General features: G+C 36.3%; 1 protein-coding gene and 1 pseudogene across 3 annotated transcripts; both read left to right on the forward strand.

The window, feature by feature from the left end:
• Nucleotides 1-960: 960 nt before the first annotated feature.
• On the forward strand, nucleotides 961-4,428 carry LOC148933511 (uncharacterized; annotated as a pseudogene).
• Nucleotides 4,429-10,866: 6,438 nt separating this feature from the next.
• On the forward strand, nucleotides 10,867-15,150 carry LOC125224235 (uncharacterized). 3 transcript variants are annotated; one of them, XM_089062410.1, is made up of 9 exons: nucleotides 10,867-11,131; nucleotides 11,901-11,941; nucleotides 12,168-12,222; nucleotides 12,508-12,584; nucleotides 12,799-13,065; nucleotides 13,135-13,259; nucleotides 13,328-13,612; nucleotides 13,687-13,800; nucleotides 14,618-15,150. In XM_089062410.1, exons 7-9 carry the CDS (start codon nucleotides 13,412-13,414, stop codon nucleotides 15,017-15,019), a joined length of 717 nt encoding a protein of 238 aa, XP_088918536.1. In that variant the 5' UTR covers nucleotides 10,867-11,131; nucleotides 11,901-11,941; nucleotides 12,168-12,222; nucleotides 12,508-12,584; nucleotides 12,799-13,065; nucleotides 13,135-13,259; nucleotides 13,328-13,411; the 3' UTR covers nucleotides 15,020-15,150. The 3 variants fall into 3 exon arrangements, with proteins under 3 accessions (XP_088918536.1, XP_047983555.1, XP_088918537.1); XM_048127598.2 differs by having other exon boundaries at nucleotides 13,358-13,612; XM_089062411.1 differs by lacking the exon at nucleotides 12,508-12,584.
• The last annotated feature ends 6,211 nt before the right edge of the window (nucleotides 15,151-21,361 follow it).

A 21,361-nucleotide genomic window follows, 5' to 3' on the forward strand; every position in this document is an offset into this window, starting at 1 on the left:
ATCTTCCATCCATTCAATTTTTGTTGGTTGGATCTTTATTATCTTTTGCCTTGTGTTGATAAATTGAAAATCAATCTCACAAATATAGTTAGATCAAGCATCATTAAATGGGTAATCCTTGGGAAATGGATCATAAAATACATGGATCCATATCATTTGGTATCTAGAGCCTAGTACCCACTAGGTGTTTATCTATTGTTGCTTTGGGTTAGGTTTTTTTTCCTTTTGTTTTTGTTTTGGCTCTGTTTTTGTTGGGATGATCGGATTGATCAATTGTGCTTAGATTAAGCTGAAATTTGGTGTGCATGATCTATGTTATGTGACCTAGCTACCTGCAAAAGTTAATCAAAAACTTCCTTCGTTTGCCTAGTTAACTGTGGAGATTAACATCATTGCCCTGTTTTGGCATAGTTGGGGAAAACCATACAAAATCTATCAAATTACCAAATCTGACTATATATGACTATTTTTTCCTTGATCTAGACTTGTTTGGGAATCTATCCACCAAAATTCATCCAAATTTGGCGTGAGGATCAATACCAAAAAAATTCATAAAGATCAGCCAGATTTCAGCAAAAAGCTTCTTCCCATGTCTTGTGTTCGTTAGTGTGTGTGTTTGCTCTAGGCCTAGTTTTCCTTGCTTTCATATGTTTAATCATTATTACTTTGGTATTTACTACTTGGTGTCCATATGTTCTTGAGGTGTATACCTTGATTGAGTTGTCCGGGCGCCAACGAGTGGGAATTGGATCGAGAGTGTGTGATACTAGCCCCACTATATTCTAAACCTACTGAGTGATATTGGTGAGTGACTTGAGGGGGTGTTGGGATACTGCATTGGGGTGAGTTAGCTTCTTAAATCTCTCTTTCTTAATTTTACTAATCTCTAAGACTAGTCCCTAGTCTTTGTTTTTGTGTTTGTAGGAAACTTTGATGCCTCCTATGATTCGATCCAACAAAATGGTGGACATCCACGAGGAGGAAGTCGAGAAGGGCGCGGGCTCAAGTAATTCCAAACCCGAAGGGGATCTAGTGAGCATGATGTCCCAAATGATGGAAGATTTTAGTCATGATCTCAAACAAGAGATGAGAGAATGGGATGCCCGGATGGATGCCCGGAGGAAGGAGTTCGAGACCCGATGGAAATCCAATCAAAACACATTGGTTGGAGCTTTAAAGGAGGTTCGTGCATCAAGATCTGTCACTCCTAAAAGTGACCATCTACATCTCAAAGCTTACGGCATAGAGCATGTAGTGTCGAGGGGTAATGGAGCCAATAGGCGGGTTGGAGGAGGAAATGAGGAGTATGGTCGTTTTGGGGTAGGAAACCAACATGGAGGGGTGGAGTCTTATGGGGAAATTGAAGGAGGGAATATGGCAAATCGGGATGAGAATGGAGGCTATGATAGATTTGGGATGGGCAATCAACAAGGGAGAGTTGGGCTCTATGGTGATGATAGAGGTGATTATGAATCAAGGTACCATGAAGATGGACTTGATAGGGGAAGTCGTGGGGAACGAGTTCCAAAGTCTCATAGAGAGTGGCATTCTAGGAGGGTGAGAGATCATGTTAGCCATAAGGGGTTTGAGAGGCCAATTGAAGAAGAAGTCTCATATAGAGCTCGATTGAGGCCTACCTACCTACATGGTGGTGTTGACACGAACCAAAGAGGTAACTCATCAAGTCATTTGACTACATCCTCTTCTTTCCATTTTTCACATAAGCCTCTTGATGTATATGGAAATGTCTCCTATTCGATGAGCTTAAACCAAATTAGTAGAGAAAAAGAACGAGAGAGAGAGAGAAAAGGCTTGAGAGTGAAAGTGAGTCTAAAAAGCCAAGAGAGCGTGATAAAAGACAAGAGTGTGAGGTGCAAAAGTCAATAGAGAGTGGTGGGGGTGAGAGAAAAGAAAAATATCAAATGAGAGAAAAACCACAAGCACAAGTGAGTGAATGGTGCTTGTTAGATTCTAAGGCCTACCTTGGGTGGGCACCAAATGATCCTTTGCCTCTTGCCCTTGGTGAGGAAAATAAGCCCTTACCGACTAACACTTCTTCTATGTATTTTTGTGTTGATGAATGTGTAGGAAATTTAATTGAAGACATGGAAGTGAAGTATCAAAGTGCACATGGTTTGGAAACTATGCCCCCGGAGAAGGACCAAGAGGAACAAGGGCAAGTGGATGAACTCCTTGCCCAAGGTTCAAGTGCACTATCCTTGTCGCCTTGTGATGCTCCCTTGCATATGATTACACTAGAGAAGTCCCTTTGTGTTGATAGATTTGTTATTGATGACTTGTGTAAAAGGTGGTCTCATGAGCTTGAATCTTTGAATGCCAAGTCTATCTTTGCATCATATGTTGATCCTTTCTTGATAAATCCAAGCATTGATAGACATGAAATTTCTCTTGTGAAATCTACCTTGAATGTTGGAGTGACTTCCTTTTATACTAAGATGCCTAAGCTTTCATTTGTTGGTAATTTTGAGTTTCATGAGTGTGCGGATGAGAATAGTAGGACCAAGAGGAGTGACATGGATAGTGACTTTAGAACTTGGTGTTTGCTATGTTTTCATTTCAAGGTGGTTAAACCCTTCAATGGGATTGGAGTGTTCTATGGCCGTTTGTGAAGGATTTTTCCACTCATATGTCTCTTGAGGATGATGTTATGAATATGGGCATAAAATTGCATTGTTCCCATAATTGTGGTCTTGTTTTTATATTGTTGGAGCAATTGTGTAAGTCATATTTTGAACAAAATCTTATGATGCGTACTATGACTTTACACAAGTTACATATGCATGATGTTGTGCTTATTATACATGTGGAGCATAAAGATTTATGGCTACATTGTGCATATGATTTTGATCACTTTTTGAAATTGTTGAAGCAAGTGAGTGAAATTCATTGTGATGAACTTTGTTTGTTGAATGATAATCCTTCTTGCAAACTTGATGTGTGTTGTGATGAACCACATCTATATTTTGACCAAGAGTTTGTCAATTTGTGGAAGAGAACTTCTTATTTGAGCAAGAGTGGTGTGTTAATGATTGAAAATGATTGTTCATTGCATGAGCGTGAGAATAAAATTTTTATGCTTAGACCTCTCTTGATAACTTTCCATTTTGCACCATATGAGGACCCTTTCTTGTATATGCCTAGTCTTGTTGGGAATGCCAAATCTTTTGTAAAGATGTTCAAGAATTTGGAAATCATTTGTATGAGGATGGTCAAACCAAATAGAAACAAGGTGCTTGGGGCATGTGTGTTTTGGCATGTTGATTGCTTTTATTGCATGTCCATCAAACCATTCAATGGAGTTGGGATATTTTATGGTCTATTTGTGAAGAACTTTATATCTAATGGCTTTGTTTGGGACTACATTGTGAAGGAATGCCTATGTTTATTTGCACCCACATCTTGTACCTATATTGTGAGATTGTTTGAGTTTTGGTATGAAGGGTATCTTGATGAGTTTGTCTTGATTCCTTATGGGTGGGATTTGGACATGAAAGGATTCATTAATTTGTGTTCTCATATTTATTGTGACTTGGCCTTGAGCTTGAGGGAACATGAATTTAGAGGTCCATACAACGTCTTTGGTGTAGTATTGTCTCTTAGAGCCGTTAGTGGTCTTAATCCTTTTCATCATACTTTGATATTTGATTTACTCTTTTTCCATTTCATAGGTGTGCGGAATCCGGATTTGAGGACAAATCCTTTCCAAGAAGGGGAGAATGATATGACCATGATTGCTAGACATCAAGTGTTTTCACCTCGACGTGAGCCATGGATTGATTGGGGTCCAAGGAAGAGAGTGAAGACGTGCCAAGGATTCAATAAAGCTAGAGGGTCTCCTGAGGATGCGAGGAATAGAGAAGGCTTGGATTTGAAGACAAATCCTTTCCAAGAAGGGGAGGATGATACGAACATGGAAGTCGTGCGTCAAGGATTTCAACTACAGCTGAATTCAATCAGAAACCGTCCTATCGAGATGATATCCGAAAGCTATGAAACTACCACCATCGTCTTCGTCTTGGAAACAGCTTCGCGTGGGTATCTTGCAAATCTCAATCGGAGTCCGAATAGAGGGAGTTATGGTGGTATTACAGAAGTCGCGCAGAACTGGCGAGGGAGTCCAAAGAGAACACCCGGGCGGGTGTTTTCACCCTGCAATTCACCCGACCGGGTGAATCACCCGAGACTTAGTTTTTGAGGGCCTTTTTCCACATTTTGGGCCCTTAGTATAATACCTTTTGGTGTCATTTTTCATTCTAGATTGAGATAAGATTGTGATTGAAGTTATTTCCCTAGTGAGTTTTTCCTCTTTGAGGAATGTATCCAATTCCTTCCTTGAAGGTTGCTTGTTTCAATTTCATAGATTGATTCAAGTAGAGGTATGCATCAATTGGGTGTGTCCATTGAGTAGTGGAGCCAAGGGGTGATAGAGCTATTGAAAGTTGCCTAGAGTTGTTTCCATCCTTTTGGTCAAGGTCCTATGGTCATAACTCTTTTATCTCATCATTATACACATGCTTTCCATTCCTAATCTTCCATCCATTCTTGTTTAGATTCAATTTTTGTTGGTTGGATCTTTATTATCTTTTGCCTTGTGTTGATAAATTGAAAATCAATCTCACAAAAATAGTTAGATCAAGCATCATTAAATGGGTAATCCTTGGGAAATGGATCATAAAATACATGGATCCTTATCACGATAAGGACACGAAAACTTCGTATCGTGTTCGTGTCGTGTCGTATCGTGTTACACATTAAGAAATAATATTAATATATTATAATATTATTATTATTTTATTTATTTTAAAATTTTAAAATTTTAAAATTAAAATTTATAATTTAATATTAGATATAATATTTATATATTATAATAATATTATTATAGTGTCGTTATTGTCCCGTGTCATATATGTGTTGTTATCGTGTCGTGTTGACCCGAAGTGGTTCGTGTCGTTAATGGATTCGTGTCGTTAATGGATTCGTGTCGTGTTCGTGTTGTGTTGTGTTTGTGTCTGAGGATAACGGGTCATATTTGTGTTTCCTGTAATCGTGTCGTGTCGTTATCGTGTCGACACGATAACGACACAACATGCACGATTTGCCACCCCTACCAGCAGATCACTTCTCTTGTAATACTACATGCATAAATGATACTCCCTCCGTCTACGAATAAGAATCCCGGTTCATAATTACCATAAATGGTAAAGAGACCCCATATTCCACCAACTCATTCCACTCACATATCATTTAAAACTAATATATACAAGTGAGACCCATATTCCACTAACTTTCTTCCACCCAATTTTTTTTTTACATTTATTAAAACCCGCGCCATTTAGAAATGAGACTTTTAATCGTGGACGGAGGGAGTAGTTTATATCATATGTATACATGATGGAACCGAGATTAAAAGTAATGGAAAAGGTGTCAGATGTTTATGATAAAGAGTTATCACTTCTATTTTATCTAATTAGCAACAGTTGTGATATTCATTGTATATATATATTAATTCGGGTGTTGTGTGTGTGGTGGGCTAGCGGCGGATCCAAAATTTTTAGTTTGGAGGTATGAAGTTGTACAATAAATAATTACAATATAAAATAAAATAACATTAAATAATTTAAAATAATTTAATATAGAAGGATTTTTTATTTGAGTTACAAGTTGTACTAAATATAATTATATAAAAAATGATAAAAATAATAGAGTATAATTTAAAAAATTCAAAGCATTTAATAAAAGTAAGAATTTTTTTTATTTAAAGTAGGAGTTTTACTACAAATAATATCACATAAAATAAAATGATCAAAAAGTAATGGAGTACTATATTATAAAAATCAAAGCAATTATAAAATAATACTAGAGCATAACAGGGGAAATCAATATCATTAAGACATACTCCCTTCGTCTAATCTAAGATGGCACATTCCTTGGCCGGCACGGGATTTTATGAGTTATTGATTAAAGTGTTTAATTGGAGGGAGAAAAGGTGGGTGTAAGTATTAAAATAGAGAGAGAAAGAAAGATGAATATTTTAATAGGAGAGAGAAAAAGTTGTTGGATGTATTGATTGGAGAGACACTACAAAAATTCGCGCATTTAGCTAGCACATATTTCCGAGCCAATATGTGCTCGGAATTTTCCTAGCATTCCCCGAGCATTTTCTGATAGTGCTCGGAATGTTGAAGAAATTATGAACTATACGACCACAGTTCGAGCATGGTCAACGTGCTCAACAGAATTGCTAGCACAATGACTGTTCTCGGAATCATTCCTAGCACAAATTGATTGTGCTCGGAAATATTCCTAGCACTGAAGGAGCTCAGCTTTTCTAGCCCAACTTGACTTTATTCGTAATATTTCCTAGCACTTGGAAGGTGCTCGGAAAACTCCTACCACTTAAGGTGCTCGGAAATTCCTAGCACAACTTGCCTGCTCGATAATATTTCCTAACTCTTGGAAGGTGCTTGGAAAATTCCTAGCACAAATTGTCTGTGCTCGAATTATTTCCTAGCACTTGGAAGGTGCTCGGAAAAACCATGATTTTTTTTCAAAACCAAATCTAGATCTAGCTTCTTCCATTTTACTTCTTCCATTTTCTCTCCAGCTCGTTTCTTCATGTTATCCTACATATTTTCAATCTTATCTTGTTATTTCTTCGAATCATAGTAGTCTCTTTGCCCGTTGCCATCTCGCCTCATTATCTTTTTGTTATCTAAAGGTATAATTTATATTTATTAGTTACTCTCTCTAACTTCTATGTTAAATAATCTAAAATATTCTTATATCTGTTTTATAATTTATGTTATAGGATAGTAAAATGGATAAGTTACTAATATACAATGGACTTACCTATGAAAATAATAGATTAGCTAACTTAAGAATTTTAATAACTTGAAATAATATTTTTACTCAAGTAATGTTTTGATGATCAAGTATAATTTTTATTTGCTAATTATTCTCTCTAAACTCTTTGTTAATTTATTGAAAGTATTATTTTTTTTTCTTTTGATTTCATACTACAGGATAGTGAAATGGATAAAATTCTTGGACGAGAATGGATGTATGAGAGAAAGCATCCCACCGGAGAATTCAATCGTGACTTTATCGACGGGTTAGATATGTTTATGAATTTTGCTATGTCATTTCCCTCTAAAATGGATGGTTCGAAAATTAGATGTCCATGTAAACATTGTGATAATAGCAAACTTTTTTCTACTGATACGGTGAAAGAGCACCTTGTGAGAAGGGGGTTTACTCCAAATTACTATGATTGGAGATTTCATTGCGATGTAGAAGCGTCATCCAGTTCAATACCGGGTGAACCTATGCATTTCGATCCATCATCGGATCCATACCAACATATGGTACACAATGTGTGGGGACAGACAGCCATTCACGAGCCTTATCATTTTCAGGCGCAACATTCCGAACAATATGTCCCGCCTACTTACATGCCAGAATCCCCCACTAATGAGTCGCAACAGTTCTATAATTTATTAGAAGCGTCTCAGGCCGATTTGTGGGCGGACTGTGATTATTCTGAGCTGTCAACAAATGCTCGACTGATGACTATGAAGTCTGAACATCGAATGTCTCAACGAGCTATTGACGAATTGTGCCAATTTATGGAGGAGCGCCTGCCGAAACCAAACCGTATGCCTAGTAGCTTCTATAAGTGCAAAAAACAAATGCAGGCCTTAGATATGCCGGTTCTTAAGATAGATTGTTGCAAGAGAGGGTGCATGATCTACTGGAGGGAAGATGAGAACCGAACTGAATGCAAAGTTTGTGGTCAGACCAGATTTAAGGGTAATGGCACAAGTCCACTCAAACAAATGTACTATTTCCCTTTAGGCTCAAGGTTGAGGCGTTTGTATGTATCCGAAATTACCGCTCAATCCATGCGATGGCATGCAGAGCACATCCAGACTCCAGGAGAGATGTCTCATCCGGCAGATTCGGTAGCCTGGAAAACCTTTGACAAGATACATACTTTCTTTGCTTCTGAATCAAGAAATGTCAGGTTAGCACTTAGTACTGATGGATTTCAGCTATTTGGTCAGACTGGTTCGCAGTACTCATTATGGCCAGTGATTTTAACTCCATACAACTTGCCACCATTGATGTGCATGAAAGATCCATACATGTTTCTTACAGTGATTGTGCCGGGTCCGAAGAATCCCAAGCAGAATATTGATGTGTTTCTACAACCCCTGATCGCAGAGCTCAACGATTTATGGACCGAAGGAATCCCTGCATATGATATATCAAGAAAACAGAACTTTCAGCTACGCGCAGCGTTGATGTGGACTATCAGTGACTTCCCTGCGTATTCAATGTTGTCAGGGTGGGGCACATTGGACACCGTGCGTGTCCATATTGTATGGAGGACTCACAAGCTTTCTCCTTGAAGCATGGACGGAAAACCACTTGGTTTAATTGCCACAGGAGGTTTCTCAACAGAAATCATCGATTCCGCAGAGACAAAAAGAACTTTAGAAAGAACACAACCGAGCATTCTGGTCCTTCTCCATTCTTAAATGGAGAACAAATACTTGATCATCTGGAACAATTTGAATTCAAGAGAGTATTTGATGAAGGTGCGGAAATAAACTCTGAGTTGAGCAAGATTTTTGGGTGGAATAAACGAAGCATATTTTGGGATCTTCCGTATTGGAAAACAAATGTGATTCGCCACAATTTGGATGTCATGCACATAGAGAAGAATGTTTTTGATAATATTTTCAATACCATTATGAATGTAGAAGGAAAGACAAAAGACAACGCTAATGCAAGAAGGGATTTGGAATTGCTTGGTATATGACCCGAGCTTTGGCCAAGTGGCGGAAAATATCATAAGGCTGATTACACGCTTGACAAAGAAAGTATGGAATTATTGCTCAAGTGGCTACAGGGTTTGAAATTCCCGGATGGTTATGTTTCCAATCTATCAAGGTGCATTGATATGAAGAAACACAAGTTGTACGGTATGAAAAGCCACGACTGTCACGTGTTTATGCAACGATTGTTACCAATCGGACTCCGTGAGTTACTTCCACACAGAGATCTTACGGCTACGATGATAAGGGAAATTGATATGACAATATATCATGAGTCGATTGCAGTTACTTTGTGCAAGCTTGAGATGATATTTCCTCCGTCTTTCTTTGACTCCATTGAGCATCTTCCAATCCACTTAGCATATGAGGCGTTGATTACAGGTCCGGTGCATTTTCGATGGATGTATCCATTTGAACGGTACATGCGCAAGTTGAAGTTAAATGTCAAGAACAAAGTTGCAGTTGAAGCATCTATATGCAATGCGTATTTGACTGAGGAAGCATCACATTTCTGCACTTATTACTTCGAGTCACATGTCCGTTGCCGAGGCAGAGATGTTCCTCGTAATGACGATGGAGGAGGTTCTACTCACCCCAAAGATATGCTTCCGATTTTCACATATGCTACGAGATGTGTTGGGAATGGACGAAGACGATTCTTGTCAGAAGTGGAATACAAAGCGGCACAAACTTATATATTAGTTAATACTCAAGAAGCAAAGGAATTCGAGCTGTAAGTTTGATTTCCTCAATACTCGTTTATTTAACTGACTAAATGTTAATTTAGTAATTGTTTTTTTATAAAACAGTATGTTCATTGGACAATTGCGTGAGTGGATTCCAGGAATAACACCTCCTCAGATAGAGCAACAATTAGAAGATCATTATGCATCATGGTTCAAAGAATATGTAAGTTTTCTATATTTTTTTCTTTGTACTTTATTTGTCGAAAAAATAATTATTCATTAATTGTGTTTGGTACACAGGGCCGTAATAACTTGCCTCGTGATAGTCATCTATACTATTTGTCGCAAGGACCATTAACCGAGGTTACAAGTTACAATGTTTGTTTTGTCAATGGATATAAATTTCACACAGATTCCTATGGAAAGAGTAAATCTACAGTCAATAGTGGGGTATGCATCAGAGGGTCAAATTACATCTATGATGAGGATGACTTCTACGGCATTTTGAAAGAAATTGTGGAAGTGGAATATCGGGCATTACCAATAAAGAAAGTTGTATTGTTTAATTGTGTGGTATAATCCGGCTCCGGCTCCACGCGGTGGTACAATTGTTCATCCGAAGTACAAAATTGTTGAAGTGAATATTCAGAAGGAGTATCCAAAATACGATCCATTCATCTTAGCCAAACAAGCATCTCAAGTTTATTTTGTATCTTTTCCGAGCAAGAAAAGAGACAAGGCGAACTGGCGAGCAGTGTTCAAAGTTCGAGTAAATAAATTTTATGCTAGTCATGCCGCTCCAAAAGAAAAAAATGAAGACACGGCTTTTCAAAAAGATGAAGCGGAAGTTCATGAAATTTCCGATGACGTTCAACTAATAGACCCTCCACGATGTGATCCTAGTGGTGCAATGATTCCAATTTTGAGAGAAGTTGCCGACAATGATGAAGATGAAGATGGAGATGAAGAATACGAAGAAGAAGAAGAAGAAGAAGAAGAAGAAGAAGAAGAAGAAGAAGAATATGAAAATAAAGATGAAGACGAAGACGAAGAAGACGAGGAGGAAAATGAAGACAATGATGAAACGGTAAACATTGATTTAAATGTTATTTACAAACTCATTACTTAGTCATGCATATTTTGTGTCATTAAATAAATTCAGAAACACTTATTCTGATTCCCAAATTAATTACTAAGTCATTACTTAGTAAGAATTAATTCCCAAATTCCAATTATTCTGAGTGACTCGAAGATGACTTGATTAACTATTTACTAAATTATTGACTTGATTAGGGATACTAAACCAAAGTCCAAAACATTTCTGGATCCCTCTCTCTCCGCTCTCTCTCACTCCCTCTCGCCGCTCTCTCTCCCTCGCCGCTGCCGATCTCTCTCCCTCTCGCCGCTCTCTCTCACTCGCCGCTGTCGATCTCTCTCCCTCTCGCCGCTCTCTCTCACTCGCCGCTGTCGATCTCTCTTCCTCTCGCTGCTCTCTCACCGCTTGGCCGCCGCCGATCTCTCTCTGCTTTACCGCCGTTCTCTCTCCTCTTGGCCGCCGATCTCCGCTCTCTCTCACACCTGCAGGTTAGTGATTTGTCACACCTCCAATATGCTCTGGAACCTTAGGTTTTCTGCTGTAGGTGTTTTGATTCTATGATTATCGCTTCGTGTGCTTTCACTGAGATTTTAGATTTTAGTTGAATTCGGTGTATTTGGTTTAGCTAGGGTTGGTGTAGGTTTGGTTTTTGTTTAATTTTGTTGCTAATTATAAGAATATGCTAGAACAGGATGATGATTTCTTATTCATAACTTTTCTTATTTGGTCGATCTTCTAATTTTATAATTAGAAGAATATGCATGAAATTGGTGTTTAGTAGTATTTTTTGTGCTTATCTGTTGCGGTTATACATGAAAATAGATTTCGTATTCTACAGATTCTTCCTGTTGTTAATATATACGACTGGTTTGATCGGATACCTTTTTAGTTGTGTAGGATCTTATGTTTTGTTCCCTGTATATACAGTTACAGTTTTAAATAATCATTATGTTTTTTTTGTTTTACAATTCGTGTATCTATTAAGGTTGGAACTTAATTTGTTTGGGAGAAATCCTTACCGCCATACACTGGAATGCTGGATATTGATCAAGCAATTGAGTGATGAGTCTTTTAGATTAGCAGGAGCTTTTAGATAAAGTAATTTATCAGTAAAACATATAGTTACACATATTTTATTATTGATAAGTCTTTCTCATTTTGATGAAATAGCAATACTAATGTGTTTCATTTTCTGATATCATTTCCCTTGATTGTTCATTTCTCCTTCTATAATTCAGTTTTATGTCTTATTTGCAGACACCAAAGATCCTTGCCGGCTTCTTTCAAATTATTAACTGGTATTCCGGAAATCTTTTAGACTTATGTACTGATTTTCCCACTTCATATATATAATTACAAGTATAATAACTTCCATAAATGTCAAAGACCATAGTTATTTCTTCTAAAATGACATTGAAAGACATAGTCATTGGCAAGAAAAGGGTAGTATTACCAACTCAGATGATATCATCAGAGATCCATCTCTACTATTATCGCTAAACATCCCGACTTCTGACTTTTCAGGTTCTTCCTTTATGTGACCATCCTGCTCTCTTGGATAAATCTGAAACTTATTTAGGTAATGAAATTGCTCTATTGTTCATACCATTGCCATTCCATATCACTCTGTAATTAAGAAGAGTACATCGATTTTATGTTTGCTACATTGTTGGACTTTCATGTTCTTGATAACCCAAATGGTGCTCAATTTTGTTTGAAAAATTAGTGTTTGTTTGAAAATGACAATAATGTTTGGCGATATATGTGATGTCAAAATTACTATATTATTTTTCCTTCCTACATGGCTACTGAAAAGTACTAATCACATGCTTCTTTCTGTATTGTCTTCATGATTTTTTTGTAGCACTGATTCCATAAAACGAGCATCTCAGATCTTAAGTCAGATTCCTTGAAAAGCAATTGGTGCATATAGTCAGTCAGGTAACATATGGAGAATGAGAGAGAATATTAAACTCAAACTCAAACAGATTAATGTTTATGTTTCTTTAAGAATAGGGTGCCATAAATCATGAGTTTGTTAAATATGGTTACATATGCTGGTGGACAATGTTTATTGAATTTAAATTCATTTCTACTTGTCTGAGGTTGTTATAACAGCTCTGAATTTAAAGTCAATTCTATTTGGCTGTTGTAGTTATTTAATTGTAGAAATGAGAGGGTCATCATTGGGACGCTCAACTACACACTCCAATGACTTACCACCACTTGGTACTTTAGAGTTATTGGATGAGAACAGTGAAGGAGAACATTCAGCCGGTGATAGCATTGAAGGTGGGCATTCAACCGGTGATAGCATTGAAAGTGGGGCAAGGGCAAGTACTAATAATGCAAAAAAGTCAAAAAAAGATGGATATAAGAGGGACGCAAGAGGGCGCATATATGTACACCTTAGGGGTGATAAGTACGTGCTCGAATAATTTTATGCTTTCAATATATTATTTGAAGTTACTAATTGTATATTAATTTGCAGATTGTGTCCGACCGGTGTAGTGGCCAACATATGCAATAAGGCTTTTAAGCACATATTTGACCCGGGCATACAGCCAAGCAACGCTTTCGGATGAATATATTGAACATTATTGGAAAGAATTTGAGGTCAAATTGTGCATTTTATATTTATAACTCAATTATCATATATTATTTAATACTTTATTATTTTGCAGAAAGATGCAAACTGTAAAGCTTATGATTAGGTGGAATGCAAGAAAGCTTTTCACAGTCAATACAAAGCTAGATACGGCGATATCATGGGTTATAAGAAAAAGACAATGAAGAAACCGGCCTACTTCACGGATGACCAGTGCACGAAATGCACCGATGCCTGGAATCTTCCTGAGAATATCACGGTTTCTGAGAGGTGCTCGAATAATCGAAGACAGGGGCGGGAGAAAGCCTTTGGAACACATTGTAATGGCTGTATTCCATTTGAAGAGACCGTTGAGAAAATGGTAAAATTTATATTTTTCTAGTTTAATTTTTACTTTTTAGTTATTTTTTAAATCCTTTTTAATGTTGTTTGCAGACTGAGGAAAACAACGGGATAATACCTCCATTTGTAGATGTCTTTGGTAAGACCCACACGTTCAAAACAAAAGATTCACAAGGGATGGTTTCGCAAAACGCCACTCGGATTAATGTAAGTTTCATTCTCATATTCTACTTACTTGGTGAGCCTCCTGATTAGCTCGTTTCTATTTGATAGTAACTGTGTCATTTCTGGTAATGGTTCAATGGGGAACTTAAGATTTGATCGAATTTGCAATTTGAATGGTTTTTTAGATATCTTATTGTTATTGTTGACCCTTCTCCTTGAGTTATAGGTTACACAGTATACTATACTACACTAAATTAATTCCCCTCTCCACTTTGCTGTATGAAGTGTACATATGAGATTATTCATTGCCTGTCACATTAAAAGTTCATGATAAACTTGCCATATCTCATAGCGAATCCATACATGAATCATGAAAACTCCTGATGTGTATATAGAAACTGCAATGTTTAAATTCACCAAAGTTATTGCTTATTTTCTATGTTGCTGCTTATTTACTGCTGCTTAAACCCATACATGAATTGCTGCTTATTTTCTATGTTGCATTTACTAGTTACTTGGTCTGGATTGTCTATACTCTGTAATTGTATAATTCTCAAAGTTCAATGTTTTAATACAGAAATGCTGCAACATCTGCAATTCTGAGTGTACATGAAATTTGACTGTTGCCTCTGCCCTAAAATTCTGATTTGACTATTGTCTTGCTGAGCATTTTCAAACTTTAGATTACTTATGATTATACATGAAGCATAATCCAATTAGTTAGTCCACCATCTGTTGTTGCCTCTTGTTCAATCAACATGATAACATGCTGCATTGCACTATTGAAGAGAAAGCTGTGAAACTGTTTGTTTGTTCGCGTGCTTGTGATAGTATCTAATTTGTGTTTGCTTGTTGGAAGAATGATATTATGAGAAGGGCTGAAGAATTAAGAGCCGAAGGGATAGACAATCCAGATAAAGATGCCATCTTCTTGGAGCTTCATGGTAAGGTGAAGAAGAGAAAGCAGATTCCCGGTGCAGGAAGTGTAACAAAATTATACTTCCCGTCAGCTACTTCAGCATATGCATCTGGACGTTGGACAGGCAGAAACCCTAGGAAGATGGACGAGCTCTACGAGCAACGACTTCAAGAAGAACGGGAGCGAATGGCAGCCCAAATGGAAGCCCGGATGGAAGAGAGAGTTAGAAAGATAGAAGAAGTGTCTGGAGAAGAAAATGGAATTGATGAAGGAAGAGTCGGAGAAGAAAATGGAATTGATGAAGGAAGAGATGCAAGAACACCTTCAGACTTTATTTACTGAAAAATTGAAAGATTTGGGTAAACTATAGATATAGACTTGAGCATTTTGACTCATGATATTGTGAAACTCTTTAATTCGTGTCTGTGAAACAATTTTATTCTCATCAATCCATTGGGTATTTTAATTTGATATATTATTCCTACTTTGATTTTAATGCTATTTTGATTTCATTGAATTAACAATTTAAAATGAAGCTATAATAATAATAAAATAATCAAAGAATCCGAGGACATGAGTGCTCGGACAATTACATGGCAGAAATATCCCTTTCCTAGCACAAGCTAAGATGTGCTAGGATTCTCGAATGGCAATATTTCCGAGCACACGCTAGTGCTAGGATATGCTATATCATACTTCGAACTTCCGAGCACTTCTGGTGCTTGGAATCTCATAGAAGAGTTGACCAACTTTTCCGAGCACGTTTCTGGTGCTAGGAAAAACCAGCGTTTTGCTCGGACATGCGCTCGGAGAAAATTCCGAGGGAGCGAATTACTAGCACTTAAGGTGCTCGGAAATGTGCTAGGAAACCTCCATTTTTCCTAGCACTTTCGTTGTTTTCCTAGCACTTTCGGTGCTAGGTAAAGGCACCTTTTTTTGTAGTGAGAGAAAGTTTCCAAAAAATGGAAATATATCATTTTAGTTGGACAAACTAAAAAGTAAAACGTATCATCTTAAGCGGGACAGAGGGAATAGTAAACAACCTAATATCTAGAAAATAAATGAGGAGTTCAAATAATTACAAAGCTTAAAAAACTAATTACATATCAAAAAGAAAATATGACTACAGAACTTAAAAAAAAAAAAGAGTGCAAATCATTAGCTGATTTTTTATAAGAGAAAATGCAATTCTCTTTATACCAATCAGCGTATCTTTCTTCAATCACGTCGTTTGGACGTGTATAAATATGTGCGATGGTTTCAGCATTTACACACAATCTAGAACGAGTTATATACTCAGAATAGTCATAGTATATACGCACATATATATAGGATTGTGATCAATTGAAATTTTTTAGCTTAATTGAGAATTGAGATGCATTATCAACCATTTATTTTTATTAAATGAGTGGTCCAGAATTTGCCACATAAAAAATATTTTTAGATTAATTAATTATAAAAGGGTATAATGGTAATTTCATTATACATTTTATTCAATAAATTTTTTTATTTTTTTTATTTTTAATTTTAATTTTTTTTTAATTTTTTTATTTGTCAACTACATATACAATTCATGTCAACTACACACATATAAGTCAACTATATTACAATTCATGTCAACTACACACATATAATGTCAACTATGTGTACAATTCATGTCAACTACATTTATAATTAATATCAACTACACACATGTAATGTCAACTATACAATTCATGTTAAATACACACATAATATCAACTATAAGTTGTTGACATTTGATGTGCAGGTTACTGACATTTAATGTGCAGGCTATTGACGATAATACCCCCGAGTTGACATAATCTACTTCGAGTTGACATTTCGAAAATGTTGTGGATGAGTGGCTGAAAATGCATCTCTAAAAAATCTCAATCTAAACACGATCCTATATGTATATATATACACACACTTTATATATAAGATTTAGATTATTTATCCATTAAAAGAATCATAGAAGACGCAGTGGCGGATGCATGATTTCAACTGTGGAGGGTCCAAATTACTAGTAAGTACTTATTAATAGTTGCAGAGTATTTTTCGATATTTACTTCACCACAAGTAGTTGTAACAGTCCAGAGCCTTGTCCTAGCGGCAAGGAGCTTAGACATCAATGTATGAGGTGCCGAGTTTGAGCCATTGGGTTTGGTGCCCCTTGCACAGCGGAAGTCATGCATTCACAAATAAATCATACATACGGATCTCTTTGACAGATTTTGGGATCAATTTATCACATGTTAAACAATCAATTGCATGCTAGAACACATATAATTCACAAATAAGTAATCAAAACCCTAATTCATGAATTTCAACGGTTTAGAATTACTGATCTGATTCTCCAACTTATCGTCGATTGCTTGCGCCTTCTCCACGTGATGTTCTTCGTACTCCATCACGAACCTTCTAATCTGTATCCCGATCTCAGAATCTGACCTTTGGGTGGGCAAAGCTTGTCAGAATCAAAAGGGCTTAATTAGAAAGGAGATAGAATTTCAGATCTGGAGAGAACTGAAAAAAAAACCGTTCACTCCGTAAGGGAGAACGCAAATTATAATTAAATTAAATTCTTAATCTCCTTTTATATTGAGTTATAATGGGCCAGATTAGGGATCCATGGAGGATGGACTTGGGTCAAATATGTTGGACTTTTACTAATTAAATTGAGCCTCAATTTAATACAAGTCCAAACAGAATATTATTATCATCCACTATAGTATAATAATATTGACTGCCCGTCCAATCCCAAATTACGAGTAATCCGGGCTTTACCTCTTTAATTTGTTATTTCCTGTGTTTAAGATACTAGCACCTCTAGACATTGATCACCACTACCAAGATATCAGGATTCTTAGATTGTGAAAAATTCGCACCATTTGATAAATCAAAGTAATGCATAATCAATATCGTATGCTTAATGTTATATCAACAATGATTAAGAAATAACAATCACCGAGACCTCGTCTTTCAGTAAATAGCAAGGAAGACTTAACTCAACTGTTAGATCCTTCAGTGCTATACCACACCAGTGTCGTTTATTTCCTAAGGTAAGGAAACATGCAGATTGACACTATAACCTTTCACGATAGGTAGCCAAAGCCTATCTAGGCTGTGAAATTCTATTTCTCTTCTACAAAGGACCGACTGCGTCACCTTTTGTGAACATCGTTCACGACCAGTCCACTATGCAGAAGAATTAGACTTATTTGCTTCTTATACATTTAAATGTTTGAGAAACATCTTATAAATGCACAAGCAAACATCAATGCGATAAAATTACTTCTTCTCGCCTTGGGTTAAAAGTGGATTGTAGAATTTATTGTATACAAGCAATTCAATCCGTGCAACATGCTCGAAATATGCTTTTCAGTATACCAATCCTAACAGAAAGATCCACAAAACAATGAATACTCAATATTGAAAGATCCACAAATTATGATTGTTATGAATACTCAGTATTGAAAGATCCACGATGAATACTAAAAGAATCATAGAAGACGCAGTGCCGGACACATGATTTCAACTCTGGAGGGTCCAAATTACTAGTACTTATTAATAGTTGCAGAGTATTTTTCGATATTTACTTCACCACAAGTAGTTGTAGCATAAGTAAAGTTGTGAAATATATAGATTACAAATAATGAAAGGGTGATGACAAAAACTAGAGATACACATGACCATTATCGTTAAAAGTAGCATCAATATTGAAAGATCCAACATTGATGAATACTCAATATTGAAAGATCCAGATCCAACATTGAAAGATCCACAAATTATCCACAAATTATGTTTGCAAATTGAAAGGTCCACAAATTATGATTGCAAATACTCAATATTGAAAGATCCACAAATTATCTACAAAAATTATCCACAAATTATGTTCTTCGCAGGGATCGAACTCGAACCACAAATTATGATTGCAAATACTCAATATTGAAAGATCCACAAATTATCCACAAATTATGTTCTTCGCAGGGGTCGAACTCGAACCACTCAAAATATCTACAAATTATCGCAGGGGTCGAACTCGAACCACTCAAAAGCAAGACAGAGTCTCAACCACTTGTGCCAACAAATCTATTTGTTTGTTTTGAACCTATAATATATATACTTGGGACCCCCAAGGCTCCATGTAGGTCCACCAGTGAGAAGACGTCAAGGAAAGGATAATCATTAAAGGTGGTTTCAATTTCTTTTTCGACATAAGAAAAGTATGGATAGAGATTGATAACCTATCTTAATATAAATGTTGTAGTTGAATTAATTCAAATCTAAAATTAAATTTTATTATCAAAATTATTAAAGTTGAGATAAGGCTAACACAAACATCCGATGACACTAACTGTAGCTAGATGAGTGCGCAACTATCACACTCCAGCACTCTAAACTTACTTCACTCTTGTTTCTCTCGTACCTATTTATAGTTAATCTAAGTTGGTAAATGATCAACAATAACGCACTAGAAAATTCTACATACATGCTTCTGGCCTATTCTAATAATATAATATATTAACATCTATTTGATGTCGGCCAAACTATATTGCTAATTGATTTGATATTGTTTTTCTATTAATCTTGATTGATCTAGAAATGTTTAGCACAGTCGGTGGCGCATTATATTCAACACTCTCCCTCGACGCCGACTTTCTTATCGCCGTAGCAACATGGACATCCAATTATATTGTTTAGTATTTTGTCTATCTTAAGTTACATAACTATACAAAAATCAAAACAATTCAATTTTTGGTTATTTCAAGATAGTATGTTTACTTCATGTATAGTAGGTGTCAATTGAATTAGCTTGATTAGAAGAGAAAGATTTAGATATTAAAAATAAATTTAAAAGTAAATAAAAGTCATGAAAATAAGTACTAGTGAATTATGTAGCCAAAGGGAGAGAGATAGGGATTAGAGATTTGATAAATATCTCTTTTATAATTCTTCAAGCATACTCTCTTCTATAATAACCAAAAAGATATATGTAGATGGATAAAAATTTAGCAGTAGAGTGGACTGGGCTGGCGTTGTTGGGTTTGGTATACTAAAAAGCATGTTTCGAGCAAGTTTCGCTCGAATAGAATCTTGTCTGTGTACGTAAAACTCTATAATCCACTTTTAACCCGATTTAGTATTATTCGAGCAGTTTCGCACGAATAGAATCAGTATATTATTACACTGTGTTTGCTTGTGCATTTATAAGATGTTTTATAAACATTTAAAATGTATAAGAAGTAAACAAAGCCTAAGTCTTTTACTTAGTAGACCGGTTGTGGGCGACGTCCACTTTAAGGTAACACGGTCGGTTCTATGCAATGCTTTGCGAAAGAGAAAGAAGAATTTCACAACCTAGATAGGCTTTGGCTACCTATCGTGAAAGGTTGCAATGACAGTCCGCATATTTCTAAGCCTTTCTGAAATAAGATGACATTGGTGTGGTATAGCACTGAACGGATCTAACAGCAAGACGTGTCTTTATGCTATCTACTGAAAGACTATGTCTTGATAAAATGTTATTTCTTAATCTACATATGTTAGCATTGAGCATACGGTATTGATTATCCACTACTTTGACTTATTATATGGTGCGGGATTTTCGCAACCCAATAATCCTGGTATATTGGGTAGTGGTGATTAATATCTAGCGGTGTTAGTATTGCTATTATGTTGAATCGTGCGCGAGGTGAGTCTCGTTTGATAATGTCCTCAAGAGGAGCTTGAACAAGGTTTTTATTATTCGGAAAACTGGCCAGTTGGAGTTTTATTACTCTATGAATAATAAATAAGTGTTTCTTGCTAAGTCCACTCTTGGAATTAATAAGATGTTAATTAATTAAGTCCATAGCATACATTAATTAATTAATGGACATTTATATCTTAAGCGCGAGAAATAAATAATATAAATAACGGAAACCCGGATTACTTATAATTTCGGATTTGGATGGGGAGAGTTCAATATTACTTTTGTAGTGGCTGCTCGTAATATTCCAATATAAGCTTGTATTAAATTGTGGGTTCAATTTAATTAGTAAAAAGCTAATTGGGGGAGCCCATATCCAAAACCTTCCATAGATCCCTGTCTGGGCCCAAAAGGAACTTAATATAAATAGGAGAATAAACGAGATAGAAATTACTTTTCCAATAGAAAATAGCGTCCGCTAAAAATAAGAGAGAGGGGCGATTTTTTCTTGATTTTCTCCTCCGTGAGAATTTCAGCTCCTCCTCCGTGAGGAATTTTCTCTCTTCTTTATTCGAGTTCTAGTATTTTGATAAGATCAGCCCACCCTGATATCGGGATACAGTTCGGGAACTAGAGAGAAGATCCGTGGTCTAGTATTGAAGATCATCACGTGGAGAAGGCGCGAGCCATCGACGATTCCTTGGAGAATCAAAAATCGGTAACCCCAAACCGTAGAAATCATGTTTTAGGATTTATATTTTCTAAGCATGAATTATTTGCGTTCTAGCATACAATTATCTGTTTAACATGTGAATTGATTAATCGCATAATCGGTCAAATAGATCCGTATCTGATTTATTTGTTTTGTACAAGTCTTCCGCTGTGCAAGGGGCACCAAACCCCAGCAGACGTTTCTATAATAACCAAAAAGATATATGTAGATGGATAAAAATTTAGCAGTGGAGTGGACTGGGTTGGCGTTCAGGAATCTG

Source organism: Salvia hispanica, chromosome 1 (assembly GCF_029641045.1).
Source record: "Salvia hispanica isolate PSC_SH4W2 chromosome 1, Shi_PSC_v1, whole genome shotgun sequence".
Classification (NCBI taxonomy): Eukaryota; Viridiplantae; Streptophyta; class Magnoliopsida; order Lamiales; family Lamiaceae; genus Salvia; species Salvia hispanica.